The sequence below is a fragment of the Lissotriton vulgaris genome, chromosome 8 (genome assembly GCF_964263255.1).
Source record: "Lissotriton vulgaris chromosome 8, aLisVul1.2, whole genome shotgun sequence".
Classification (NCBI taxonomy): domain Eukaryota; kingdom Metazoa; phylum Chordata; class Amphibia; order Caudata; family Salamandridae; genus Lissotriton; species Lissotriton vulgaris.
The window spans coordinates 731,433,441-731,459,295 of record NC_141696.1 but is presented as its reverse complement, the minus strand read 5'-3'; the positions used below and the strand labels follow the sequence as shown (position 1 = coordinate 731,459,295).

General features: G+C 44.4%; 1 protein-coding gene across 1 annotated transcript in view; it reads left to right on the top strand.

Annotated features, from left to right (window-relative positions):
• The window catches only part of CFAP47 (cilia and flagella associated protein 47), a 2,734,468-nt gene that overhangs the window by 330,462 nt on the left and 2,378,151 nt on the right, over positions 1-25,855 (top strand). Inside the window, exon 26 of the mRNA XM_086934611.1 lies at positions 9,464-9,673. Coding sequence (XP_086790737.1) covers positions 9,464-9,673 — 210 coding nt within the window. The remainder of the gene's footprint in view (positions 1-9,463; positions 9,674-25,855) is intronic.

Below are 25,855 nucleotides of genomic sequence, written 5' to 3'. Positions count from 1 at the left end.
CTGTGCACTCTGTCCATCTGGATCTCCTTCGTGTCTTCTTCATCCAATATGTGGAGGAACAGGTCCTGAACATATCCCCGCAGGTCCCCAGCCTCACCGTCCCATGGCACCGCCCGTATTCGGATGTTGTTTCTACGGGAGCGGTTTTCCAGGTCCTCCGTGTGCAACTGCAGATCTAGGTTTTGCTCAGTGAGGCGAATGATGTCCTGCTGTAGCAGGTGGACGTCGGTGGCCACACTCAGATCTCGATCTTCCAAGGATGCCACCCTCTCGCCTAGGCCATCCACGTCTCTCCGCACCTCCCGCAAGTCGGAGGCCAGTTGCGCTCTAAGTTCGGAGATGTCCTCCTTAATGGAGGCAAAGAGCTCGGTCATGAAGGCTTTCGTCGCCGGAGCCTCATCATCCGACTGCTTCGCCGACCCACTGGCTCCAGGGGAAGCCGGCTGCTGGGAAGATTTCGGGTCATTATCCTTCCCCTGGCCCCGTTTGCGTTGCACAGTAGACATGGCGGCTCACCGTGCTCCGGCCCAGCGCCACGTGGTCAAGTATAATGGCGGGTCGAGTCGTTCAGTCCAAACGCACTTCAGTTCACGCTCCGTAGTCTCCAGCTGCTCCCAGCCCCACGTGCACAGCAGTACGATCCGTGGGCCACACCGGTGTTCAGGCAGGACAAAGTCCAGGTGTAGACGTCTGCCCCCAAGCACCCTCCAGGCCTCCGTGCGGTACAAGCTGCGCCGGGATCCGTTGGCTGGCACTGTACCCCCACTCCACAGCAAACATGGCGGCTCACAGTGCTCCGGCCCAGCGCCACGTGGCCAGGTATAATGGCGGGCCGCGCCGTTCAGGTCAAACGCTCACCAGTTCTCGCTCTGTAGTCTCCAGCTGCACCCAGCCCCACGTGTACAGCCGTACGATCCGTGGGCCCCACCGGAGTTCAGGCAGGACAAAGTCCAGGTCCCAACGCCTGCCCCCAAGCACCCTCCGGGCCTCCATGCGATGCAAGCTGCGCCGGGATCCGTTGGGCCAACACCGTTCCCCTACTCCATGCCAGGGCAGGGAGAGCACCGCCGCTCAAGGCCAACACCGTCGGAGTGCAGGCGTCTCGGCAACGCCCCGGGGGCCAGTGGAGTCGATACTATATCTGCCGCCAGTTCTACTGTTCGTCGGATCACAGCGACCCTCCACCTTCCACCAGCTCCGACCTCTTCAGACGAGCTTCAGGGCCCCGCCCACTGCTTGTGCCGGGCGCCGATGTCAGGAGAGCCCAGGGTCTCACAGGCCGCGGAGTGCGCTCGATCTCAGGAGCAATCTCGGGGTTGCACCGCTCCAGCGACCACACCAGGGCTGACCGCTCTGTCAGACGGACTTCCCCACCGCTTTTGAGGTGGGTGCGCTCCCTCAGATTCGTGCTATTAGAAGCTTTGTCGGATCAGCGCCGGAGCGGCACGAAAAGGCGTCCTACTCCGCCGCCATCTTGGCCACGCCCCCTCCTCCAACTTTTTGAATCAGACTCTGACCAAAGTCAACTAGCTTTTTGTGATGATGGAGTTTATGCAGAAGTGTTACCCTCACCATATGATGATGACATTTTCTATTTGGACCTACAAGAGGCCAGATAATTTGACACTACCCCTGTCAGGAAGTTGTGCCCCCCCCCCTGGAATTTCAACTGAAGAGACAACATAATTTGATGTAGTCATCAGATGAGCAGCTTAAGTCCTGGATATACATTTGCCTTCTATTAAGGTCAAAACCAATGTTGTCACAGAGGTTTCGTGGAGGAACAGGTCCTGAACATATCCCCGCAGGTCCCCAGCCTCACCGTCCCATGGCACCGCCCGTATTCGGATGTTGTTTCTACGGGAGCGGTTTTCCAGGTCCTCCGTGTGCAACTGCAGATCTAGGTTTTGCTCAGTGAGGCGAATGATGTCCTGCTGTAGCAGGTGGACGTCGGTGGCCACACTCAGATCTCGATCTTCCAAGGATGCCACCCTCTCGCCTAGGCCATCCACGTCTCTCCGCACCTCCCGCAAGTCGGAGGCCAGTTGCGCTCTAAGTTCGGAGATGTCCTCCTTAATGGAGGCAAAGAGCTCGGTCATGAAGGCTTTCGTCGCCGGAGCCTCATCATCCGACTGCTTCGCCGACCCACTGGCTCCAGGGGAAGCCGGCTGCTGGGAAGATTTCGGGTCATTATCCTTCCCCTGGCCCCGTTTGCGTTGCACAGTAGACATGGCGGCTCACCGTGCTCCGGCCCAGCGCCACGTGGTCAAGTATAATGGCGGGTCGAGTCGTTCAGTCCAAACGCACTTCAGTTCACGCTCCGTAGTCTCCAGCTGCTCCCAGCCCCACGTGCACAGCAGTACGATCCGTGGGCCCCACCGGTGTTCAGGCAGGACAAAGTCCAGGTGTAGACGTCTGCCCCCAAGCACCCTCCAGGCCTCCGTGCGGTACAAGCTGCGCCGGGATCCGTTGGCTGGCACTGTACCCCCACTCCACAGCAGACATGGCGGCTCACAGTGCTCCGGCCCAGCGCCACGTGGCCAGGTATAATGGCGGGCCGCGCCGTTCAGGTCAAACGCTCACCAGTTCTCGCTCTGTAGTCTCCAGCTGCACCCAGCCCCACGTGTACAGCCGTACGATCCGTGGGCCCCACCGGAGTTCAGGCAGGACAAAGTCCAGGTGCTAACGCCTGTCCCCAAGCACCCTCCGGGCCTCCATGCGATGCAAGCTGCGCCGGGATCCGTTGGGCCAACACCGTTCCCCTACTCCATGCCAGGGCAGGGAGAGCACTGCCGCTCAAGGCCAACACCGTCGGAGTGCAGGCGTCTCGGCAACGCCCCGGGGGCCAGTGGAGTCGATACTATATCTGCCGCCAGTTCTACTGTTCGTCGGATCACAGCGACCCTCCACCTTCCACCAGCTCCGACCTCTTCAGACGAGCTTCAGGGCCCCGCCCACTGCTTGTGCCGGGCGCCGATGTCAGGAGAGCCCAGGGTCTCACAGGCCGCGGAGTGCGCTCGATCTCAGGAGCAATCTCGGAGTTGCACCGCTCCAGCGACCACACCAGGGCTGACCGCTCTGTCAGACGGACTTCCCCACCGCTTTTGAGGTGGGTGCGCTCCCTCAGATTCGTGCTATTAGAAGCTTTGTCGGATCAGCGCCGGAGCGGCACGAAAAGGCGTCCTACTCCGCCGCCATCTTGGCCACGCCCCCTCCTCCAACTTTTTGAATCAGACTCTGACCAAAGTCAACTAGCTTTTTGTGATGATGGAGTTTATGCAGAAGTGTTACCCTCACCATATGATGATGACATTTTCTATTTGGACCTACAAGAGGCCAGATAATTTGACACTACCCCTGTCAGGAAGTTGTGCCCCCCCCCTGGAATTTCAACTGAAGAGACAACATAATTTGATGTAGTCATCAGATGAGCAGCTTAAGTCCTGCATATACATTTGCCTTCTATTAAGGTCAAAACCAATGTTGTCACAGAGGTTTCGCAGCTTGGGCAGACATTGCCCAAACCCTGGTTGCCCTCCAAGGAGATCCTGGCTGACACACTCAAGGGTAACTTGTCTAAGCTTTGCTTCTGCCCATCATGAATAGACAAGTAGCATAATGGCCCATACCTGATCCTGGTAACCCTGCTTTCCTGCTACAGTTCTTACTCATGAGACCCTGGTCGTTTAGGCACCCATTAGCAGGATTAATCCCAACTAATTTCCTTTAACCTCCCCCAGGCAGACAGTCAAGGAGAATTGAGGTATTCAGGAAATGAATGTTCCCATTGGCTAACCTTGCCCTTAGGTCAGTCAACAGCAGCTGCTTGGTTGTTTGGTACTCTCACACATTCGAGACACAGTTGTCGAAATCTTGCAGGGAGTTCCAAAGGTAGTATGTGCCAACCTAATGCACACAACTGCAAATGGCCAGGGTGCGGCCAAATATGTTATGAGATCAGGTCTGTACACTACTAATTGATTAGGCAGAGCAGTTAGGACTAGCGTATTGCTCCAGTGCCACACATGGATGAGATCCACAGGTTTCTTAGGTGATAGGCAGGCATTGCTCACGGATCTGCCTTTTTACAGGTCTCATCCCAATTCAACACTAGAGTGTTATGCCATGGACCGGGTAACTGCACACAACAACTCACTCCTCACCGCTGCAGGCTGTAACACGGCCCGTGGCACCCCTACCTCACCACTGTGTGGCTTAGTGCAGTGGCCCGCCGTTTGTTTTCAGGGCACACAGATGTGCCCTGCAACACTTCTCTTTTCTCTTGGGGCATGCCACCTGTGCAGGCGGTGGCCTGCCTGCAGCCATACATACCTGAAAGGACCTGATCTCGGAAGTTATGCAGGGTCGGGCCTGTTTGGACCTGGATGGGAGAATGCCTGGGAATTCCATGTGCTGTAGACTTACCTGTAATCTGGAGGGACTTTATAATGAGTTGTCTGCAGTCATGGTTCAGTGGCCATTTTTTGTGTGTTTCTTCCTCCCATAATTCCTCTATTTGGTTCCCAGAATGCCTTGGTTACTGTTTTTTCTTCACCATTCCAAGATGGAGGTTGTCTAACCTATTTCCTTCTTCTTCCCAAACCAAGATGGTGGTTCTTCTTTTCATGTGCGTCACTTCCTGTCCTTGGGCATATAAAGGGGCTAGAATTCTCATTTTTCTTGTGTTGCAACACTCTTTGCTCCTGGTGGTGTCTTTTCGCTCTTATTGGTGTCTCTCCTGTTGGTGTCTCTTCCCTCCTGTTGGTATCCATTTGCATCTGTTGGTGACACTTTTTTGCAGCTTGGTATTTCGTTCCTGTAGGTTCCTTCTTCTGCAATTCTCCTCTTCTTCCCAGGTCCGTGGTCACCTTGCTGAATATCCTCCTTGACGTTTCCTGTTGCCTGGATTCTGGAGTCACCACTTCCATCAGAGGTTGTTTCCTTCGGGGTTTTTTCCTCTCTGGGATTTCTTTGGGAACCCACTGTCTGCCCTGATGTTGAATTGTCAACAACACTATGGCTACCATAAAGAGTCGCCTCTACCTTGGACAGACCAGAACTCTCAAGTCCCGGAACCGGGAAGCATCTTCACACTTAAAGGTTAGAAGAAAGAGTTCTGAACGAATGAGAGCCTGAGCATGCTCTTTTAATCACCCCACCCCAGAAAGGCTCTATTTAGTTTTGCCCCTACTATGGCCTCCCCAAGGGTTTTGCATACAGGCAACGCCTAGGCTCACCATGCCAGCAGCAGGCACCCCAGACCTTTCAAACCTTGGATGGGTGTGCCACCATTCATGCCAGCAGGGAAAGTGAACCTCCCTGTCTTTGCCCCTTTACCAGCAGCCTCCAAGTCATTTAAGTTTGCCCTTAGCAGCACACAGTCTCCCTGTGGAATGCAGAATCTGTAATTTTCTCTGGGGATCACAAAACATCTGACAGGGTAGTCGCTCAGATATTTAAATGGGGCTAAGTCCTGATGTTTCTTTCTGACCCACCTCTTCTTCCACCCACATCAGAACAAATTCCGGAGGAGCACTTATCCTGCTGCAGAAAGTACAAGCTCTTTTGGCTAAAGTGGCCACACAGCGAGTCCCAGCCTCAGAAATAGGAGCTAGATGTTATCCCCCCAATTTTGTAGTGCCAAGAAAGGAGTGAGGCCTTTTCTCTATTTTAGGACTCCGACGTAATCGTTAGTTCCTGTGGAAGTAAATATTCACAATGCTCATGCATGTCTGTTCTATCTGCCCTTGATCCAGGAGACTTGATAGTATCATTGGACCTGCTGGATGCCTATCCCCATATTTTGGTCCTGTAGGCCCACGAGCACTACTTGTGGTTTAAGGTGCGCCAGGAGCCTGTTCTGTTTACCATGCTCCCCTTTGTTCTCACCAGGGCCCACTTTGGTGTTCTTGAAACTGGTGGCAGTGGCAGCAACATATCTGTGGAGGTCAGGGATACCAGTCTTTATTAACCTTGATGACTGGCTGTTGAGGGTGAGCTTGCCACAGTCAGTCGTGGACCACCTCACTCTCTACTGACAATCTTGGATATTTCCAACAATTTGGCCAATGTCACACCCAAATCCATCTTTGAGGCCACCTATCTTCTGAGCCATCCAGTGATACAGTATGTTATCAGGCTTTTCCTCCACATCAACGAGCCCAGGACATTTGGGCTATAATCCTGATGTTTTAGCTTCGGGCCTGGGTCTCAGTGAGAGTGCTTCTGAGGCTTCTTGGCCTCTTGGCTTCCTGATTCCTTCTTGCCAACAGTGCCAGATAGCATGTAGGGTAGCTGCAGTTGCATACATATTTCAGTGGGCACAGACCAAGGGAATCTACCAGATTCCATCCAGGTTGCGGAGGAGAATGCAAAGGTTCTGCAGTGGTGGCTGCTCAACCGTAATTGTACCAGTGCATGCCCCTCTCCCTACTGCACCAAGAGCTGACAATTGTATCACAGTCATCGCTCCTGGGCTGAGAGCCTCCTCTGGGAAAGGTGGAGATAAGAGGACTCGGGTCCTGGAGGAGGCCAGCCTTTACATCAACCTGTTGAAATTGCGGGCCAATTGCTTAGAGCTAAACGCCTTCCTGCTGCCCATCCATGGGAGGTGATTCAGATCCTCACCGACAACTCATTGCCTTGTCTTATTGCAACAAGCAGCAAGGGGTAGGGTGTCTGAGTCCTCTGCCTGGAGGCCCAGAGCTTCTGGAACTGACTGAATTTGCAGGGCATTTCCGTGGTCCTGCCAGTGGGGGCTGATCTCAGCCCGCATTGTCTACTAGAACATGAATGGCAATTACACCTACAGGTGGTGCAAGGTGTCTTGAAGCAATGGGGAGAATCACAAGTCAGTATTTTCGCCACTGCCAAGAACACGCAACATCAGCCCTGTATGCTTTTCTGCCACTGCCTATCCAGGCCTCGAGTTCTGAAGAAAACCAGGAATGCCCAGGCTTAAGTTACCCTAGTGGATCTGGATTGGGCCAATCGAGTATACTACCCAGAACCTCTGAATGAGAACATCTGCCCCCAGATTAGGCTACTGCTTCATGATGATCTCGTGCTATATTATCAAGTCAGAACTCTTACATCTGACCTATGCAATCTACACCTCAATGCGTGGAGACTGAGTGACGTTAGTTGACCGGATTAGACTTCCCCTGCCTTCTGAATTTCATGCTTGCGACCAGGCGTCTTTCTGCAAAGTCTTTTTACAGTGAATGCTGGGATAAGTTTTTGGCTTGGTGTGACACCAGTAATATGGGCCTGTTCCAGGCCAAAGAACTGTTAGATGTATTTTTTGTTTTGTCCTTGGCCCAACAAGGATTTGCAGTGGGCACTGTTAAAGGCTACCTGTCAGCCCTTTTGGCTTTTTGGCAATTGACATACCAGCTGTCCTTGTTTAAATCACCTGTTGTTTTTTTGAGTTCTTAAATGCTTTACTTGTGTTTCTTGTAAATCCTTTGTGAAGGTAGAGTAGGATCTTAATTTGGTCCTCACTTTTCTTAAGTGCTTGCCTTTTGAGCTGATACACAGTTTCCCTGAACATCTCCTGACTCTGAGGACTGTCTTTCTCATCGAGATAACTTAAGCTGGTTATGTTAGTGAGCTCCAGGCTCATACAGACCACTCTGTGCCACCTTCTTACTGGACAAACTGGTGCTGAAGACTAGAGAATCCTTTTTCCCACATCTGTGCTTCCTTTTAATGTTGGACAGCCCTTCACACATTTGACTTTCTTTGCTCCACCTCATCCCTCAGAAGATGATTAGGGAATGCATCCCTTCCACCCTACAAAAGTGTTGAGTGTATACATTGATTGCACCAAAAAGAGCATTGGGTGGATGATCAACCCTTGTTGGGTTCTCTGGGGCAAAGGAAGGAAAGTCATTACAAAAGAGGACTTAGCCTATGTGGATAGTCACATTAAGATCTGGCTAATAAGCAGCTCCCGGAAGGACTGCAGGCCCATTCCAATAGTACTAAGGCTGCTATCACTGCGCTAGCTCAGAGAGTGCATGTCCTGTATATCTGCAAGGCCACAACGAGGGCATCCATGCACATATTCGCAAAGCACTACTGCCTTGACAGCCAGGTATGACGGGAAAGGCATTTTGCACATTTGGAACTGCAATACTTTTTGGTCTAGCCATTCCATAGTCCACACCACCTTGGGAGGTATTGCTTTGGTATCTATTCCAAAGGTGATGAATCTGCGGTTAGAAGTTTCCATTCGAAGAAAATGTAATTTGCCTTCATTAATGCTCTGTCTGGTGTATACTGTATCTAAATGGAGGTTACTTTCTGCCCTCCCACTTACTTGTTCTGTGGAATGACCTTTTTCCATCTATTAAGGTCCTAACTTCTTGATCTGAACACTGGCTCAAATAATTATTTTTTGAGGCTCTGCTTCTGAAGGCATGATGCGGAGCTGCATGATGCACCCACTGAGGGCTTTGCTGAAAAGTCTTCCAAATCAAGTCTGGCACCTTGGGATATTCAAACAGTGAGAAATCTGCTGTTAGATAAAGTATCCACCAGGAAGCGCGTCACTTTAGGTAATTCACTTTTTCATCAGCAGATTGAACTGCAGGTATAGTTATTTAGTAATATGTGCCAGTAGTAGTGGTTTAATTGGGGTCTTTCCCGTCTTAGGACATTATCATAAAGAAGAAGCATTACTCAATTTTATTTTACTGCATAACGAAGTGTAAGGTGATGGTGCACTACAACACAATTGTGAAAGAAGTAGAAGTGAGATCACAGATATTCTAAAAATACAGGGGGTTTGGCTGTATTAAATATTAATGCAATGCTCAAAGTCTGAGGGGATGTCTTAGTCTATGCCTCTGAGTGGTAATTCCCCTGGTAAACACCCCCAAAATCTTGAATGATGACACTGTGACTCAAGTAGGCTGATTTACCGGGATCTTCATCTGAACCAAGACGTTCAGAATAGTCATACCTCTTGTCGTGACCCACTCAAGTACAATAATGACGACTGCAGATTCTCATGGCCTTGATTTCCGAACGTCTGCAGACATGTTCATGACACTTCTTTGCTGCCTTTTTGGAATCTGTTGACTTACTCAGCTGCCTAGCCTCAGTATAGTTGTGTAATGTTACATATTCTATGTATAGCCTTTGGTATCATTTAAGATTAGCTATGAGCCCTCACTGTTGGAGTATAATAACAAAAGAGATAAAATAGAGTGTCAGGATGTCACAAGGAGTGTGTCCCAAGTCTTCAAGGTGGTCATAACAGAAAACTCATGTAAGTGTGATGGGTTTAAAATGCTTAAATCTGTTCTGACACCTTCACTTAGCCCAGCATCTTTAGGAACACATCTGACCGCCAGTTCCTGTTCTATTGAGCAGGTCAATGTATAACAAATTTGCAAGTTGCTGGCAGTGCCTTGCTTCACTGTGAAGTAACAGTCCTTCTTGATTTTTGATACAGTGACTCTACGTTATTCGTTGAATTGCCTGCGCTAGATCTTGAAGATGGAGATCGGATTAATGCCCTTTCTGCTCATTTCCCCAATGGGTCAAATATTGTGGTATCACCAGAGGGAACAAGCGCACCACTCACCTGCCATATCAGCTTCAAATCCTTCAAACCTGTGTCCTTCATCGTGTATGTCATCTTCGTTGATTCAGAGAAGAACAGGTACGCTAATCTTTTACTTGCGTTGAGAAAATCGCTGAAGTTGTGAGCTGGGGACTCTTTTTTATTAACTTTTAAGAAGTTTGAGAACCACATTTGTTTATGCGATAATATGTATTCCTTCTCGTAGTGAATCCTCCATCATTAGTGCAGCAAAATGTTCACCACATCTCCCTGACCACCCATTTCTTTCTCTCTAGAAGTAGATGGTTAGGACTGGATGCAATGTTGTGTGATAAGATAATAATTCATTGTTGCACACATATTTGTAACCAACTGCCCACAGTTTAGAATCCCAGTGTCTCTGACTCGTCCTTTCATCCTTTCCTAAATGAGTAAAATGTGCATGAGGCTGTTAAGTGCTATCGGTATGCTCAACCACCTACCAGGTACCCGCCTGCAAAGTAGGTGAAGCTGCAATTAGGTAATTGGACTTTTCTTTGTCTATAATTCAGCATGGCATGCACATCATTGGTACATGTTACACTCTATTGCACTTCCTGCACTTACCACATTTTGTTAGTGTTATACTTTGATATGGCCAACAGTTTCCCTAGTGTCCTCACCTAGTACAGGCAATGTTTCAAATGATGCATCTTGTTTCTTCCCAAGGGCCCTTCTTAAATAGAAATAAATATGAACTATGACAGTAGTTATCATGATTATTCTTCAGAAAAGTGGTCTTCTTTGTTGTTAAAAAAAAAGAATAATGCAGTTTGTAGGTCCCACTAGACAAGAGATATTTGTGGTGGGTGACACCTAATTTCCCCTTTTCATGTAGAATAGAAAAGTAGGGATGTAGGCCAAGGGAACCCGTGGCTCGAATATGCACTAAACGGTGGTGGAGTGGGGCCTTTCTGTCATTCGCCAGCCTCTGCAGAGCCTCTCTCCTTTGTCAGTGCACAGAGAGCCACAGCTTGCATTTCTACACTTCTGATGTTTAGCTATTCATAGACTGTATGTAAGGTATGGCATAAACTTTTGTTTGAGTTGCATCAGGGGTTAGTGTTTTCAGTGTTGAAGGTGTTCATCTGCAGACAATCAGGGGATGAAAAATAAATAAATACAAATATTAGAAATTGTTTAGCCAAGGGGAGAATGTTCGCCATTTGTACATCTTATGGTCTGTGGTTCCCTGTAGACCTGAATAGTCAGATTGGCTAGCGAGAAGATTTTGTTTCAGCTGACCATTACATGATAAGAGGATCTGCGGAGTATCAACATATGCTATGTCGTGTGAAAATTGTGGGCGGCTGGAACACAATCTTACCATAGCAAAAATTAGATGAGCTTCTCGAGGGGCATGGCCGGCCCTCAAAATGTTGTTGGGAAACCTATGGATCCCAATGAGCTGAGCACAGGACTAGATCAAAGACCACCTCCCTGCACTAACTACAAAGTGCATAGTGAGGAGGAAAGGGACTTGGGCGCAAGGCACGCCTGAAGGCAGTCATAGTGGGTTCTGAGACGAGTGGGATTGGGTGAAGGTCTAAGTGCTCTTTATGGGCTGAGAGCCCTTAATGTTCATACCTTGGCCAGGAGAATAGTATATCATTGAAAAAAAACAAAAGGCTTCACTTGCATATTAATAGGGAGTAATGGTTCTTCATTCAGGTGAGAAAACTAGAAATTTCCATTAGAAACATTTTTTAAATTACCATAAAAACTTGGAGTTGAAGAAAATGTTGAGTTATGATTTAAAATCTAAAAACCACTGAACATTGAACTATTTGAGCATAGCAGCCATAATTCTCCTCTCCTGCCCACTGACTACTTACTCCCTTAGCGTCTATCACACTCTCCTTAGTGTGATATACATTAGTTTCGTTCTGTTATCAGGTCACCAATACAAGAAGAATCTTTGTTGCTCTGTTTAAAGTCCAAGTATGTTCAGACACAATTTTTTTTGTGGTACTAGTGTTTTGATCTTGGTTATTACCTGCATTATAATTTTCATTGTTGCTTCGTCACATGAACGCTTGCCTTAAGTCAATGTTGGGCAGTTCTGTCATCCGCCACGTCTTTGCAATATAAACTTAGCTAAAAATTGCTAAAAATTGGAGTAGTTTTTAAAAGTTTCAAAGTTTGTTTTTCCATTATACTCTGTGGTATTATTCGAAAATATATTTTGGCATGGACTGGATACTGTTACCTTTGCATATTATTTATCAGTCACATATTCAAGGCATCTGCTGGTTATCCACTAAGATATGTACTCTGCCATAGTGCCATAGGTAGTATATACACCTGTGTCCTACAACTACACCAGTGGTGCAAATATGCATTTTATTTGGCTTGTCTTTTTTTCTTGCTCTGATAATGAAGCTTTCTGGTTCAAAATGTTCAATGAGTGCAAGACAGTGATGTGAAATTGTTTTCCTATAACTTCTGTATGGGGACTTGGTAGGTAGAAAACAAATTTATTTGGATAATTGTTCATAACACATTCTAAAAACATAAAATAGTTACAGTGTAAAATGAAATTAGAACCCGTCAGGTCAACCCTTCGCCCCCACTGTAATCCATCATTAAAACTCTGTTTGACCGAACGTAAAAACTTTGCAATTCTTACTGCCACATTTAAATAACACATTTCTGACAGCAGCTCTACAGCCAATCAACCTTTGCACAGTTTTGTATTTAAAAAACAGCGGTCTTAAAAACGTAATGCGGCTTGAAAGGTAAAAAGCACCGTTCTTGAAAGCGTACTGTTCCATGCAAACAAAAAAATTATAGCCTTGGCATGTTTGAGGCCCTTGCTGTACATCTTGCAGCATGAATGGCATTAAAAAGGCAGAAGAGAAATAGACTAGGTCTTAGAAATATGCATTTTATGAAATGAAGATTAAAAAAAAGAAGACTTGTCAGAACCCTTAGCAGAACTGCTTAAAAACATTTCCAGTATATGATCTTTAATATGGTGTTAAGTATTGGAACCATACACAGAGCTGATCTTTCTCCTGTCGGATACACATTGTTTTTACCAGCGGCCTCAGTCTACTGTCCGTGCTGTCACTGGACACCGGCAGACTTGTATCATATGCTATGGGACTGTTCGTCCTTGACGGAGCAATGGCCTCATTATTTTGGGGTATTGACCAACTAGACCGGTCTACCTCTCTGACCCACTTCGGAACATTGTGCTCTTCTTCTAGCTAAAAGGGAAAATCATGAGTTGGAAGTCCCCAGCAGCCCCATCAGTAGCAATCTCATGCTCTGTAATTTTTGCAATGGTCTCAAGCAGAAAGTAAGGTCCTCCACAGAGAGAAAATAGAGTGGATAAATATCCAAACATGTAGGACTGGGACGAGCTCTGGACGACATTGTGTGATGACACCCTACCACCATGATGGGAAAGTCACTCACCTCGCTTCTTAACTTTGTACAACCTCCTTATGTGGCACCCTGGATCCCTGAGCAGCTCTTCAGGTTGTTCTAATACCAGACCACCTTCCTCACTTATATCAATTTATTATCAAAATATCATGAAAGAGTACACTTCAATGGGGAGGGCTGTTCCCCTCTCAGGGCCTCACACCACTTCGCCAATACACCCCTTGGGAGGAAATCATCATAATCCTGCAGGACCTTCTGCGTGCATGGGTACTTGTTTTCTGTTCCAGTGCCTGTTGGTATCAAAATGAAAAAATACCTATTGCAGTATTTTTTGTGCTGGAGGTTGGCAATTACTTATCTGCTAGTAGGAAATAATATACAAAGCCTGAAGAGGATGCCCATGCTCTTTTCATACATGATAGATGCTAGCAGAAAAGATACATCACCTGAACAGCTGAAAATGTACTGAATGATGTGACTTCCACTAACTTTGGGAGAATAGTTCCTCATACATTGTACATCTAACCAGAACTTTTTTTATTTTTATCTAAAAACCTCTTATGCCAGAGAGTCACTAGTCATACTTCCTAATTAGAGGGGCAAAGATGAAACCACAGATTTGATGTTCGTTTTGCTGAGGCTCTCATAAAACCTGATGCAGACAATTGGGAGAAGGCAGCTTTGTTTCCTACTAGCTTCAAGTCTATTTTAAGTAAGTATTAACTAATGGAAAATGATCCTATATAACTCTCACCAGATACCTATACGATTCTGTGGTAGTGAATGTGGAGCATTTTGGTGGAACATTTTCAAATCTTCCACATTAAAGTACTCAGTAAAGTGCAAAAGAATATCTGTTCTGGCAATCATATTTAAGATTGTCCTTGAAGATGTGATGATGCTGCCAGCAGTGGAAACAGTTTCTGATAACAATTTTTCCATTATATCTACAAAGCTGTATATATCATGCCTGATGAACAAGCAGAGGCCTTAAAAGTAGTGGTATTGGATGGCCTGACCAGAGACTGGATAATCAAAATACATCATCCAGTGAGATTTAGGTTCAGTATTCCACTGCAAATGGTGTGGCGACCTCTTTCTCTAAAAGGAGGAACCTTGCTGTGCCCACATAGTTTTTAATCTGATGTGTAATTGCAGATTGTGCAAGTACCACTGGATGGTGAACACCGTATTGGAGGCAAAGTGGATCTCACATTGGAAAGACTGAAGTGTTGATTCAGTCAGCTAAATCTGTGATTCTTTTGGCATCACTGAAATACTTTTATGCAGGGTATGAGTGTAGACTGATGTTTGTTAATCCATAAAAGAAACATTTTGAAGAGTTCAACTTTTTCAGTTGGAGCCTCATTAGAAAAGAGAAGTTAGAAGGCTGATGATGCTTAAGCATAGTCTTCACCTTTCACCCACACAAACGTAGGTGGTGCAATGAACATTTTGAAAACCAGGTAAGGGAGAGTTGTGCTGATGGAATGGAGGTTTGCCATTAGAATTTGTTTTTGACCAAACCAAGGAGAGATGGTAAAGATTCTAAATGGAATAGCACCAGGTTATGCTTGCCACCAATTATTTACTTATGCCGTCTGCATTACCACATACTTTAGGTCCATGGATGATTTCTATTTCCTCCTTGAGAAAGGCTTTGATGATCCCTTTTCAAACACTCATTGTTCAGCAGGAACATTGCCAGCATTCATCTAAAACTTAAGGATTTGGATTGGAGAAATCTTCTGACTAACTTCAATGTCATTCTGCTCCTGGAGACCTAGTCAATGGGACCAAATTATCATGGAAGGGCAAAAGCGCTTCTACAAACTCGGAGCCTGGGTGATCTACGGGTGACTTGTTGACATTTATTAAATCAGGGTGCTTTGAAAATAGTCAGAGGAGAGGGGCTGCTGATACCTTATAGATCTTGCCAACAGTTTTGATCCTTTTAACAGATCGTTGTTGTGGGTGAAGTTAATGAGCACGAGTATGGTCAAATGGCTTTATGCCATGAAATTAACTAACATAATCAAATTTAGCTCCTGTTATTTGCATCTAGGTTCGGCTGGCAACCCATTCAAAATACACGGGTGGGTGTTATGCTGCAGATGACCCTTACCAAGTTCATTTTTCATTTTTTGCTGATATTAGCGCATTTCCCCCAAAGTTATTTGTTTGAAATCATATTGCAAATAATATGATCAAAGTGTCTCTGCTTGAGGTCGTTGCACTTTTCTCTAATATGATTTAATAATCTAGAACAAACCTGTTACTGAACACCCTCTTGTCATCTGAATGACTTTCGAGTAGTCTATAAGGCTCCTTATTTGCACTTGTTATGCACTAGATATCGAGTAAAGGTTTTCGTTAAAACTCGTTCTTTAATTAAATTGGTGCTTAAACTTGTAAGGCCACGGTGCTATATTGATTGAGTGGAAAATTACCAAAAAGCATTTATACGGTGGTAACATTCTTTGAATATGATCAAGCGGATTACTATGGCCTCATGATTGCTTAGGCTTATTCACTCACACTAAAATGTAATCTTATTCAATTGCTTGATTTGAAAAAAGCCCACGTTCACTTTGGAAGCAATGGTAGGTAAGGATGGGTTATGCTTGGTGAATTTGCCCACCAATAATCAAATTCTAGATTAGGATCTTTTTGTGTAATTTTAAAATCAATTTGTATTGCATTGTCTGTGCTCCTGTGATTTAATTGTATTGACTTTATTGGGGATAGGTCCATATCAGGGGCAGGTTGCACTAAGCTATTACTTATATGTGCTTATTACACACCTGTCCTCCTAACATTTGTGAATATTGGAGGTCACGAATAATGCAAGAGCTAGCCTATTTTATATAACATGAGGGTTCCTTGTTAATACATCAAAATAGTTTATATTAAACAAACAATAAAAATGTGATGAACCTACTTTTGCATGTAGAATAGGAAACTAAGGGGCCGATTTCGATCTCGCAAGGAAAGGCCTCCGTATAACTCGGATCCGGAGGGCTTTCCTAGCGAATCGAGCTGTGAGAGTCCGACTGAATGAGTATGATGCACCCGTATGCTGACGGACTCGGTTCGGTCGGGCTCCCATTGAACTCTATGGGAGCCTGTATACCGAATGTGTACACAGGCACCCACAGCAAAAAGGGGTGGGTGGGGAAAAGCGTACACCATGTGGCAGGTACCCCATGGAGCCCTTCATACTGTGCATGCTTGGATTGGGTGGCCCCACGGGCCCACCCCGTGACCTATTCGGAGGGCCCAGAGTGAAGAGGGGCCTGCTATGTCCCTCCAAAGTCTGATTCCCACAGCCATTTCATCCTGCTGTGACCAAGTCGATACACCTGTCCAAATCATGCATTGTACTTGCTTGCTCGGAATCTGGCTCCATTGTGCTGCACTATGCGGCTGGAAAAGAGTCTAACGGACAGGATCAGGTTTGGAAATAATTCGATCGATGCAGACGAGATGTTCACATCGTACTTGGTCTTTCGAAACTGGGGACAGTTTGGTCGGACACATAGGCTCTGAATTTGCACGTTCCGGAACACATCAGGAGGCCTTCCTAACGACATCGGAATCGCCCCTTAAGACTGAGGCCCCAGACATGGTTCTTCGGCTTATGATGTTATTCTCTTCTCCTATGAATAAGCTCAAACACCTAAAATCCTACAAATATATCAAACGTTTGCAGCTGTCTGTAGCTAGACACTAAAAGAAGATTTTAGGACTGTGTCTCTCAGATTCTAGAAGCTCTGAAGGACAGTTTTCGGTGGTTGGATGGTTTCTGTCCACAAGGAATATACTTACTTTCACATCCCTATTCAGCTATATCGCAGAAGGGGCTTCACGTGTGGAGGGTGGCACTTTCATTTTAAGGTCAAAAAGTAATGTAGTAGTTCTTAAATAACTTTAACCTATCTGGAGAGCCACGGAGCCCCTAACAAGTAAAAGCCAGGGATACAATTTAGTATAGTTTAGAGAGAGGTGGGTTAGTGTGTGCTACTGTTGTTATTTGATCGTATTCTTTGAAGAGATGGGTCTTCAATTTCTTACAACATTTCAGGTGGGGGAGGGGGTAGGTGCAGTTCTGATGCTGATGTGACAGTTGTTCCAGATTCTGGGAACATACATGAAGACTTTCTGTCTTCTCATATCTGACCTGATTTCAGAATCTCAGATTTGTTTCTTATTTGAATAATTATCTTCTGAGGTATGTTTCCTACCAAGTCTTTCTATTGTGCTTATAAAAAACACCCTTCTTCTCTTAGATCTAGACTTTTCTTTGAACCTTCCAAAATCATAACTCATACCTTCAGATCATTGTAAGCGTGATGGGCATGCTTACGATGAAAGCGTTTCTCTATCTGATAACAGTGTTCATTCTAAACATAACACATCAAACTGCTCAGTTTTTGAGACTTTAAGATCTCTTGACTTCATGTGCTTCTAGTACTACAGGTTTGACTGAGAATGAGGCCTCTTCCATGGCTTGTTAGAAATAATTGCAGAACCTAGGTCAGTAGAGAAACTATATTTTTGTTTGATTTTTCCTGGAGAATCAAAACAAAAATATTTTGTGAGCATATTGATGAGTTGCAAGGCTTGGGTTGGATGGCTTTCTCCCTCATTTGTAGGAAAAGCATACATTGGTACTAACAGACAAGAGTGCTGCCATTCTTATATGAAAGTGTGCAGATGAGGGGGCTCATGAATATCATTGGGCAGCTTTGAACCATACTGCTCATTTGGTAATGGAAAGTAATATCCACATAAACACTCGCAACGCACTTCATACATCGCTGTCCAAGTGCCACATTCATCCAAAAACTCTGAGCTTGATTTTCAGTATCGCCCATTGTGATCACCAGCAAGCGGAGCCCGACAGGCATCAACAGGCCCTGCGTGTCTATATTTGTGTGATGACCTGCCCCACTTACCTTACCTCTTCACTCAGGGTCACCATGTTTATCTACCTTGATTTCAGGTGCATCAGGTTTTGCCTCCTGGCTCTGGATTCTTTGTAGCTCCCAATAGGATCTGGTTGGAAAAATCTGTCAGTTTATCAAGGAATTCCCTCCCCTCTGCACTTTCTCCTTGTGTTATCTTTCCCTACCCTATTGGCCTGTTGTCTTTGAAATATAAAACATGCCCACAGTGCCCAGCGCGGCAACTGAAGCATTGTCTTGAATGCCTCACAAGCCATACAGTCATAGCCATTGTATCCGACACGTGCGTGTGCGTTCCCTACGTTTAGTACCTACGTCTGCAGCCCTAGTCATTGCCCAATCATATAGTCATCCTCTCTCGTGTCATAAATTGATATTCTGAGGACCTATTGCATCATGATGACATTGATCTCGACAGACTGTGGCATATTCGAGGACCTTTCACTCTATCAGTCTGTTGTTGATTTATGCTGAAGTCAGTTCTAACCTAAGATTTATCATTTTGATTTCGTATGTATAAGCTTGTTGGGTGATTTGATGAGAAATGAGATTATCAATCAGTGACTTTCATAAAGCTCCAGCTGGCCAAATCACGCGCACTGCCCTATCTGTGTAAACATGTGATCATTTTTCAGAGATATATTGGCTTCAAATATTTACAAATAAATTAGATTGTAACTTTTTTCACTGCTCGCATAAAGATGGGTTTTGGGTTTTATGACAAAAGTAATGAGTGAATGAATGATAATACTTTCATAGCACTGCTTTAACACCTGAAGTACTTCTAGATGCTATCTTTTACAGCAGGTGCGCTTATAGGTTTACCATCAGCCAGCTGATTTGCCTCTGAGATTATGTCGTAGGGGGGAGTTTAGAATCCGGTGAATGAATGATGAATGAAACATTTAAACCCTGGAAGTTCCCAACTGCAGAGTTTGAAGACAGCGTAAAATAAATATATATCGAATTATACGATAGGAACAGGCTCAATTCACAGTGTGAAAAAGAAGTCTTGTCTAAAATAAAATTGACTTAAAAATCCCGGTTTTACGAAAAATAAATTTCAGGTCTCGGGAGCTTTGTGCTCGAGATTTGAGTTTGAGCTTTTTGGTTGCCAGCAGACTGCAAATGTTACTGAACGTCATACACTTAATGACTATTGTCTCTTCCCTCTCCGTTCTTGGGAAGTATGCATTAGGGAAATAAGTATGCAAACAGCAGAACAGCTAATGGGTCCTAGCCAGCAGAAACATGTTTGACTGCTTTAAGCAATTGAGAGCTGATAGCTGCATTTGAACAGCCTAGCACATTCTATTACGTTAAGTGTGCTTCTAGGAGCACCTATATGTATTTACTCCAATGGGAAATACATGGATGTTTTTAGATTCTGCTTAATAGAGCCACATTGCAAATAAGAGCATTGCATATGCATTAGGATTACCATAGAGCTTTGTCAACTTTTTGCATGAACAATAGAGCATGGGAGAAGACCAGCTGTGCTTAAAATTAGTGTATACGTGCTTACAAGCTTTATGTGACAGGTAATGCAATATATTTGTCATTTTTCTAACAGAATGCCATGCTCAACGTTTAGTTAAGCATGTGAAATTTGGTGATGCATATCTAGTTACCTACTTGTTGGAGATAGATTATCTTTCACGTTTTCATATTTCTATGATTTCATTTTGACCTTCCAGTACAATTGTGTTGTTCAGATTCCTGACCTTGCAGTCTCAGGCCTGTTTCATATCTGACCTTTAACCTGACAGCCCTTGTGTGCTACTCTTTGTGAGTCTCACTGCTCAGCGTTGCATTTACAAATCAGAAAGGTGCATCGAGCTCTCAGTCATGGAATTTGAAGGCTTGCTGCGAGACGGTGGTGTTTTTTTCATCTGGATACAATTGTGTGCTCTCTTTTGACCTTGTGCTACCTCATTTGCTCGTATCCTGAGTGGTATACCCAGAAACGTTAATATAAATGTTGAAGTCCTATATTTGCATTTAACTGATACTTCTCTGGAATACTATGTTTTTGTGACCTTCCCTTCAACTAGTAGGGTCTGAGAATTTTGCATGCCTTTTGAAACCCTTCATTTCCAAGGGTCAGAAGAACAAAGTAGATCTTTCCATTGGAATTCTTTTAGAATTCCATGTTCCCGCCCGGAAAATGTTTTGTTTAGAGCATGCACCACCCAAAAAATTATTTCACTTACGAAAAAGAAAATGCGTCTAATAGCCATAATCTGGTGTCCCAACATCTTTCCTTTCCAACAGGCAAACCAAAGGCTTAGGGCCACATGTAGGTGGGTAAATATTGGTTGGTAACGCCGAAATTTTGTCAATTTCAGCGTTACCGACCGGTATTTAGCCATTCGTAATGTAGGTAAGAAATCGGTAAATAAGGAATTGGTAAATACCGATTCCTTAAATGCAATGTACGAAGCACATTAAAGTGTGCTTTTGAGCCTTAAGAAATCGGTAATTACCACCAACTTCAAGTTGTTGGTAATTACCGATTTCCTTTAAAAAAAAAATCACTTTGTTGTTTTTTGTTAAGGGCCATGTGGCACACATTCATGCCCTTAGGGCATGTATGTGCGCCACATGTGCACACATGCACATTTCAGGGGTGCAACAGGGTGTCCTTTTGACACCCTGGCACCCTTGAAAGTGCTCCAGCTATTAGCGATTCGGTAATACCGAATCGCCAATAGTGAATGTCTTCACATTACTTCCTATGTGCCTCCAAGCCCATAGAAATGAATGGGTAGGTATTCCTTATTACCGAATCTCAATTACCGATTTGGTAATAAGGAATATTTAGGATTCAGTATTTTTTTACTGAATCTTTACCTACATAGGAAATACTGATTTCTTAATAGCGAATCGGTAAAATTCGCTATTAAGAAATCGGTGTTTCAGATTTACCTACATCTGGTCCTAGGTGCCTCCTTCGAATTCCACTCAGTACGTAGAACTTGTTCAGCTACTGCCTTCTTTCACACAAGAACCAGGGACAGTTGAAAGAAAATTGTTAGGTATTCAATTTTTGCAAAACAATGCCTTCGCTTATTGTCCTACCATGGGATGCTTTCCTAGTCACCCCCAGTGCTTTCTAAACACAACCCACCTGTTACTAGTAATATACATAACTGTGCTTGACAAGATTGGATTGTTCTCATGTGAGGCTTAGCTCCCACAGACGACTGGTCTCTGTCCCTTTCTCCCAGTATAACACTTGGTTTGGAAAGGGGGGGCCTGTTAATGGTGCACTATCAGTAGTGGCTGCTACCAAACGGGGTGGTGAGGCAGGGAGGGAGGACAAGGGGGGGGGATAAAATAATTAAAAGCACTTACCTGAATGCCACCTCTCCTCTGTTCTCTTCTGCGCGGCAGTAAGCACACAGCCTCCCAGAATCCCCTAGCCAATTACGACGCTGCCTTACAGTTTGGCTGGCCCGAGACGGCCGGCTAAATGGTCATGTGCACTTAAGATGCAGCCTTCACTCCTCCTCCCTCAATGTCAGGCAGTCCGGCCCCACACTAACCTAACCTGGGTTCAACTGCAAGCTCGGTTAAAAAAATAAAATGATAATAACGGAACATTATTATCATTTTATTTTTTGTATTGACCTTGCAGTTGAAGCAGTCAGGCAACGCTCCTCCGCCTTAGCGGAGAAGCCTCCACTGTCCAATATTTTTTAACAAATCCTCTGTGATGGTCACTGGCTTTGATACCCACGGATTGTCCGCACACTTGTCTTTGAGGGTGATACACAACGCCATGCAGCCGATAACGGTGAGGATCAAATGATCATTCAGTATTTTCCTTAAACAGATCTAGGTGGTATTGAAGATGCCTTGCACTGCACTAATGAATAGGGCCATAAAAAAATAAGATATTGAAATGTTACAAGATTGAGTTTTATTTAATTGAAAGTAATACTATGAGGAATCTAAAGGCTCTTGAGACTGACAACTTGAAATTCACCAGTAAGTCACGAAGATCAACAACCGTGTACACTTACAAATGGCCATAGAAAATGGTTCAAGGTATTCTGTTATGCCCCAAAGGCTGGGAATTCACTGTCTTGTGATACCAAGAGTCTGTGTACTACAGTGATTTAGCCTTTCAGTTTGTGGAGTTTATATACTGGGCAGGATCTCTACCTACCAGGATGCCTTGAGACACACCTGTTTTTGATGATAGGCATTCTATAATACAGTCTTCAATAGACACAAGTCCTGCTCCACCTTTACTTGTAGGTACTTGCATATTTGGGCATTAATGCTCTTTGGGAACTATTGCTCCTTGTAGGGTCCCACCAGGGATCATTTTGTATTCTCTTTGGAACGAAGGCTTGATGTTAATAATTTATTGAAATAAAATGAGTTTTCTGGCATACCCTATTTCTTGTGTCACTTCCCGTCTTTAATCTATATATAGGCAATAAAGATGGCGTTGTGTGGCAGGGAGGTGTCCTTAACCTACATGTTGGATATTGTGGGAGCATCAAAATGCAGAATCATCCCAAAGTAGAAAATTGTTTGGAAAATTGTATCATGAATTGAAATATTTGAAGGAACGGTTCGGAAACTAGAGTTCAATCAGCCACTTCTAATTTGATTTTCATTAGAATGTTTCGCTCAATCACATAGATCATTTTTTTAGCTAAGATGGCAGTTCTAGGATTGCTATGCTCCTATGGTCCAATTTGCTTGAACCTGTTTTGGAAGTCTATTGAGTAAATAAGAATCACCTAAAAGAAAAAATCCATTAGGAAAAAGGTTACTTTTTTGGTGCTATGTTATAGAATCACGAGTGGTGTAATTTACATTCATAAGATACATGTAAGAATAAGATCAATTTGTCATTATAGTCAAATTTCCACATTTGTACATGAATTGGCTACATTGATTGGCATCGGCATAGTAATATTAATTTAAGGTTGTAATGCCATTTAACAGTATCATGGTCTTTGCCTACCGAAATTAGGGGAAAAGAAAAGAGGAAAAATAGAAGCAAATAATGAAGGGGGGTTGGTGGTTTAGGTGGCTGGGACAAGCAATATGCCCATTATCAGGTTTATTTAGACTTGGTTGCTTTGGCTTTTTCCGAACTGTAACCTAACTACAGTCGGGGATTTCTTCATACTGGCTGCTGCCTTCGTGTGGAGAGCCATCTTTGGAAGCAAATTTGATGGGTCATTTTTCGTGACAGGAAGTATTGCTTCAGGAGCCCTAGCTTTTTTACCTTCCTTCATAAAGAAAATTATTCTGTTGGAGGTGTAGTCTGCTTGGGGGCATTCCACCCAGCAAGCATCCACCAACCCCCAGTCATAATTCAGAGGTGTAATTTTATGAATTTCAAAATTCTGTCACTAAGGTCAAATTGCCACATTGGTAGTTTTAGGGTTAATGCTGGGATTCTAAACCACTTATAAATGTAAATGAACATCCATATATTCGTAAGCTTGTGGGTGTTGGTAGTTTCCCACCCAATAAGGACAATGCACATTTCTCATATCAAAGGCATTTTTAGAGCATTTCCAGGGAGGGGAATGGGAGTAAATCCCTTTACCACTGTGCTGCAAAATATACATTTGTTTACTGACAATCCATCTGTAGACTGTGCTGTCAGTAAATCAGTTGCGTGTCCCTGTTACCCATTGCATCCTGGTCTCTGAAATTTAATATCAGCTGGACTCTACACCACATCCTGTTTATGGGCAACATCTCATGATCAAGATGCCCTTGCTACAATCAAAAAAATCTACCTAAATGTTTTCCTGGTTTCTAGGAACTAGATCTCCGCTACACAAAAGACCTGAAATTAAAATAAATAAATTAAACAAAAATTCAAAAAAGCGGCATTTAGCAAAGTGGCAAGAACCTCACTGTCTGCCCCACTGATAGTACACTTAGTACAAAATAATATTTCTGCTCCTTTAAAGTTATACAACTTGCTGTTTTCATACTGACAAACCCACGAGGAAGCTGTTAACCTCCAAACCCTTATTCAGGTGAGTTACGCCTCAGGCACTCAAATAAACGCTGTATGGTAGTGATACATGAGGCACTGGGGAAAGTTTGCACTTAGCTGTGAACGCCTCAATCGTTTTCTCTCCTTTGTTGCGGTTGAATTGTAATGGCTTCCTAGTAAGAGAACCACTGCAGGAATTAATTTGTGCCTTCTCTCCTTCCTGTTGTGTACTGTCGCTCCCAGAACCTCGGGATGCATTTAGCTTTCCAAAGGACCGGCTCGTTATCCACCACGCTGAATGAATTTTCAAGACTGCATTAGTGAGATGTCAGCATATGGCTTTTTAGATAAAGAACTCTTTGAAGCTGGAGCATTTCTGCCACAATGAACTGCTGACACGTCTATTACCTACCCAGTTAAAGCTTCTTCCTGATATGGCCATTTAGGAATACATACCCCCATACGTTAAGCGGCATAATGGCATTTAACATCTTTAATATCTCCTGCCACAATCAACCATGCCGCCATTTTAAATAGGTTTCTGATGTCACGACCGCCATTTTAAATGTTTCTGAAGGAGAAAAAAAAGTTTCTTCTTTACTTTTATATTAAAATATGTGTTTTAAAGACTCAATACAATTAACAGTTAGTGCAAAGTGACCTGATAAAAAATGGCCTCTTTTAGTACATTTCTATATCATTATTGTTCTGCAGTGTTCACTGCATCTTTAAAATACTTATTTTAATGCTGGATTTGGTATGCCCAGTGGACGTACGAGTAGGTTTAATTTGTGCCATAGGTGCAGTGTCATGGGGCCGGGAGCGTGAGAGGCTAATTCCCAATTTGTGTTTTTTACTATCCTTTACTATCCATCTTTCTTACATTAGGCACCAGTGAACCATTTCTGTGCCAGTGTTGGTTTGGGTTTTGCTCCAATTGCCCAAGATAGGGGAAAATTGAAGCAGAAGAGACACCTTAGCTTAGGCCTCAGAGAGATGGTAGAACGCGGATCGGTGCAAGATGGAGGCCCATGTTTTCAAAAAAGGGCAGAGTGAACTGCCCACTTCACTAGGTATGCGCTCTCATTAGTGAAGCAGGTCCAGTGGCACTGGGGCCCAAGAGTGCAAGGTGCCCACTAAGTCTCAGTTATGATGGCCTTACTTTATAGAAGAGGCATGGAGGTTCATTTTCCTTCATTGCATTAGTTTGAGGGCAATGTGGTGGGCATTACATGGGAGCTCATTTTATTCTGAAAGGGACAGCTAATCTGTTTCAAGATTAGAGTGATGGCCTGGCATGGTGGGAATGGGGTGAAAGAGCCAGAGGACACTGCTTGCTACTCAGGGCCACAGATGTCATTAGTGCAGCAGGTGTAGGTGCATTGGGTCCCAGGAGTCTATGGAGCTGACAACGCACCACTTATGGGGAGTAGTGTTTTTTGGTCAATTTCCGTTGTTGATTGATATATTTACTCTTTTATACATCTCATATTTAAGGTGGATTATGAACTGTAGAAAAAAGTACCCCATAAATGATAAGCTCGTCCCTTGCACTCATTTCTAACCCTTCCACTCCCCACCCCAATGAAATACTGCCATCAAGTTTTGGAGGGGGGCCCGACTTGAAAATATTTTGCTTAGGGTGGTAGCAAAAACGTTTGTTGACCTCTGTGCTAACTCCAGCTCGTATGTGTTTGTTAGAACTGGGGTATCTGGTTGTCAGAGTATGCACCCCACATAAGCTGGAACCACCACTCTAGTCAGGGTAAGCTAGATACACACTAAACATAACCTGTGCCCCCCCTCTGGTAGCCTGGGGCAGAGCCGTGAAGCTTATCTTAAGAGGCAATGTATAAAGTATATGTGCTACACACACACACACATAGTAACACAATGAAT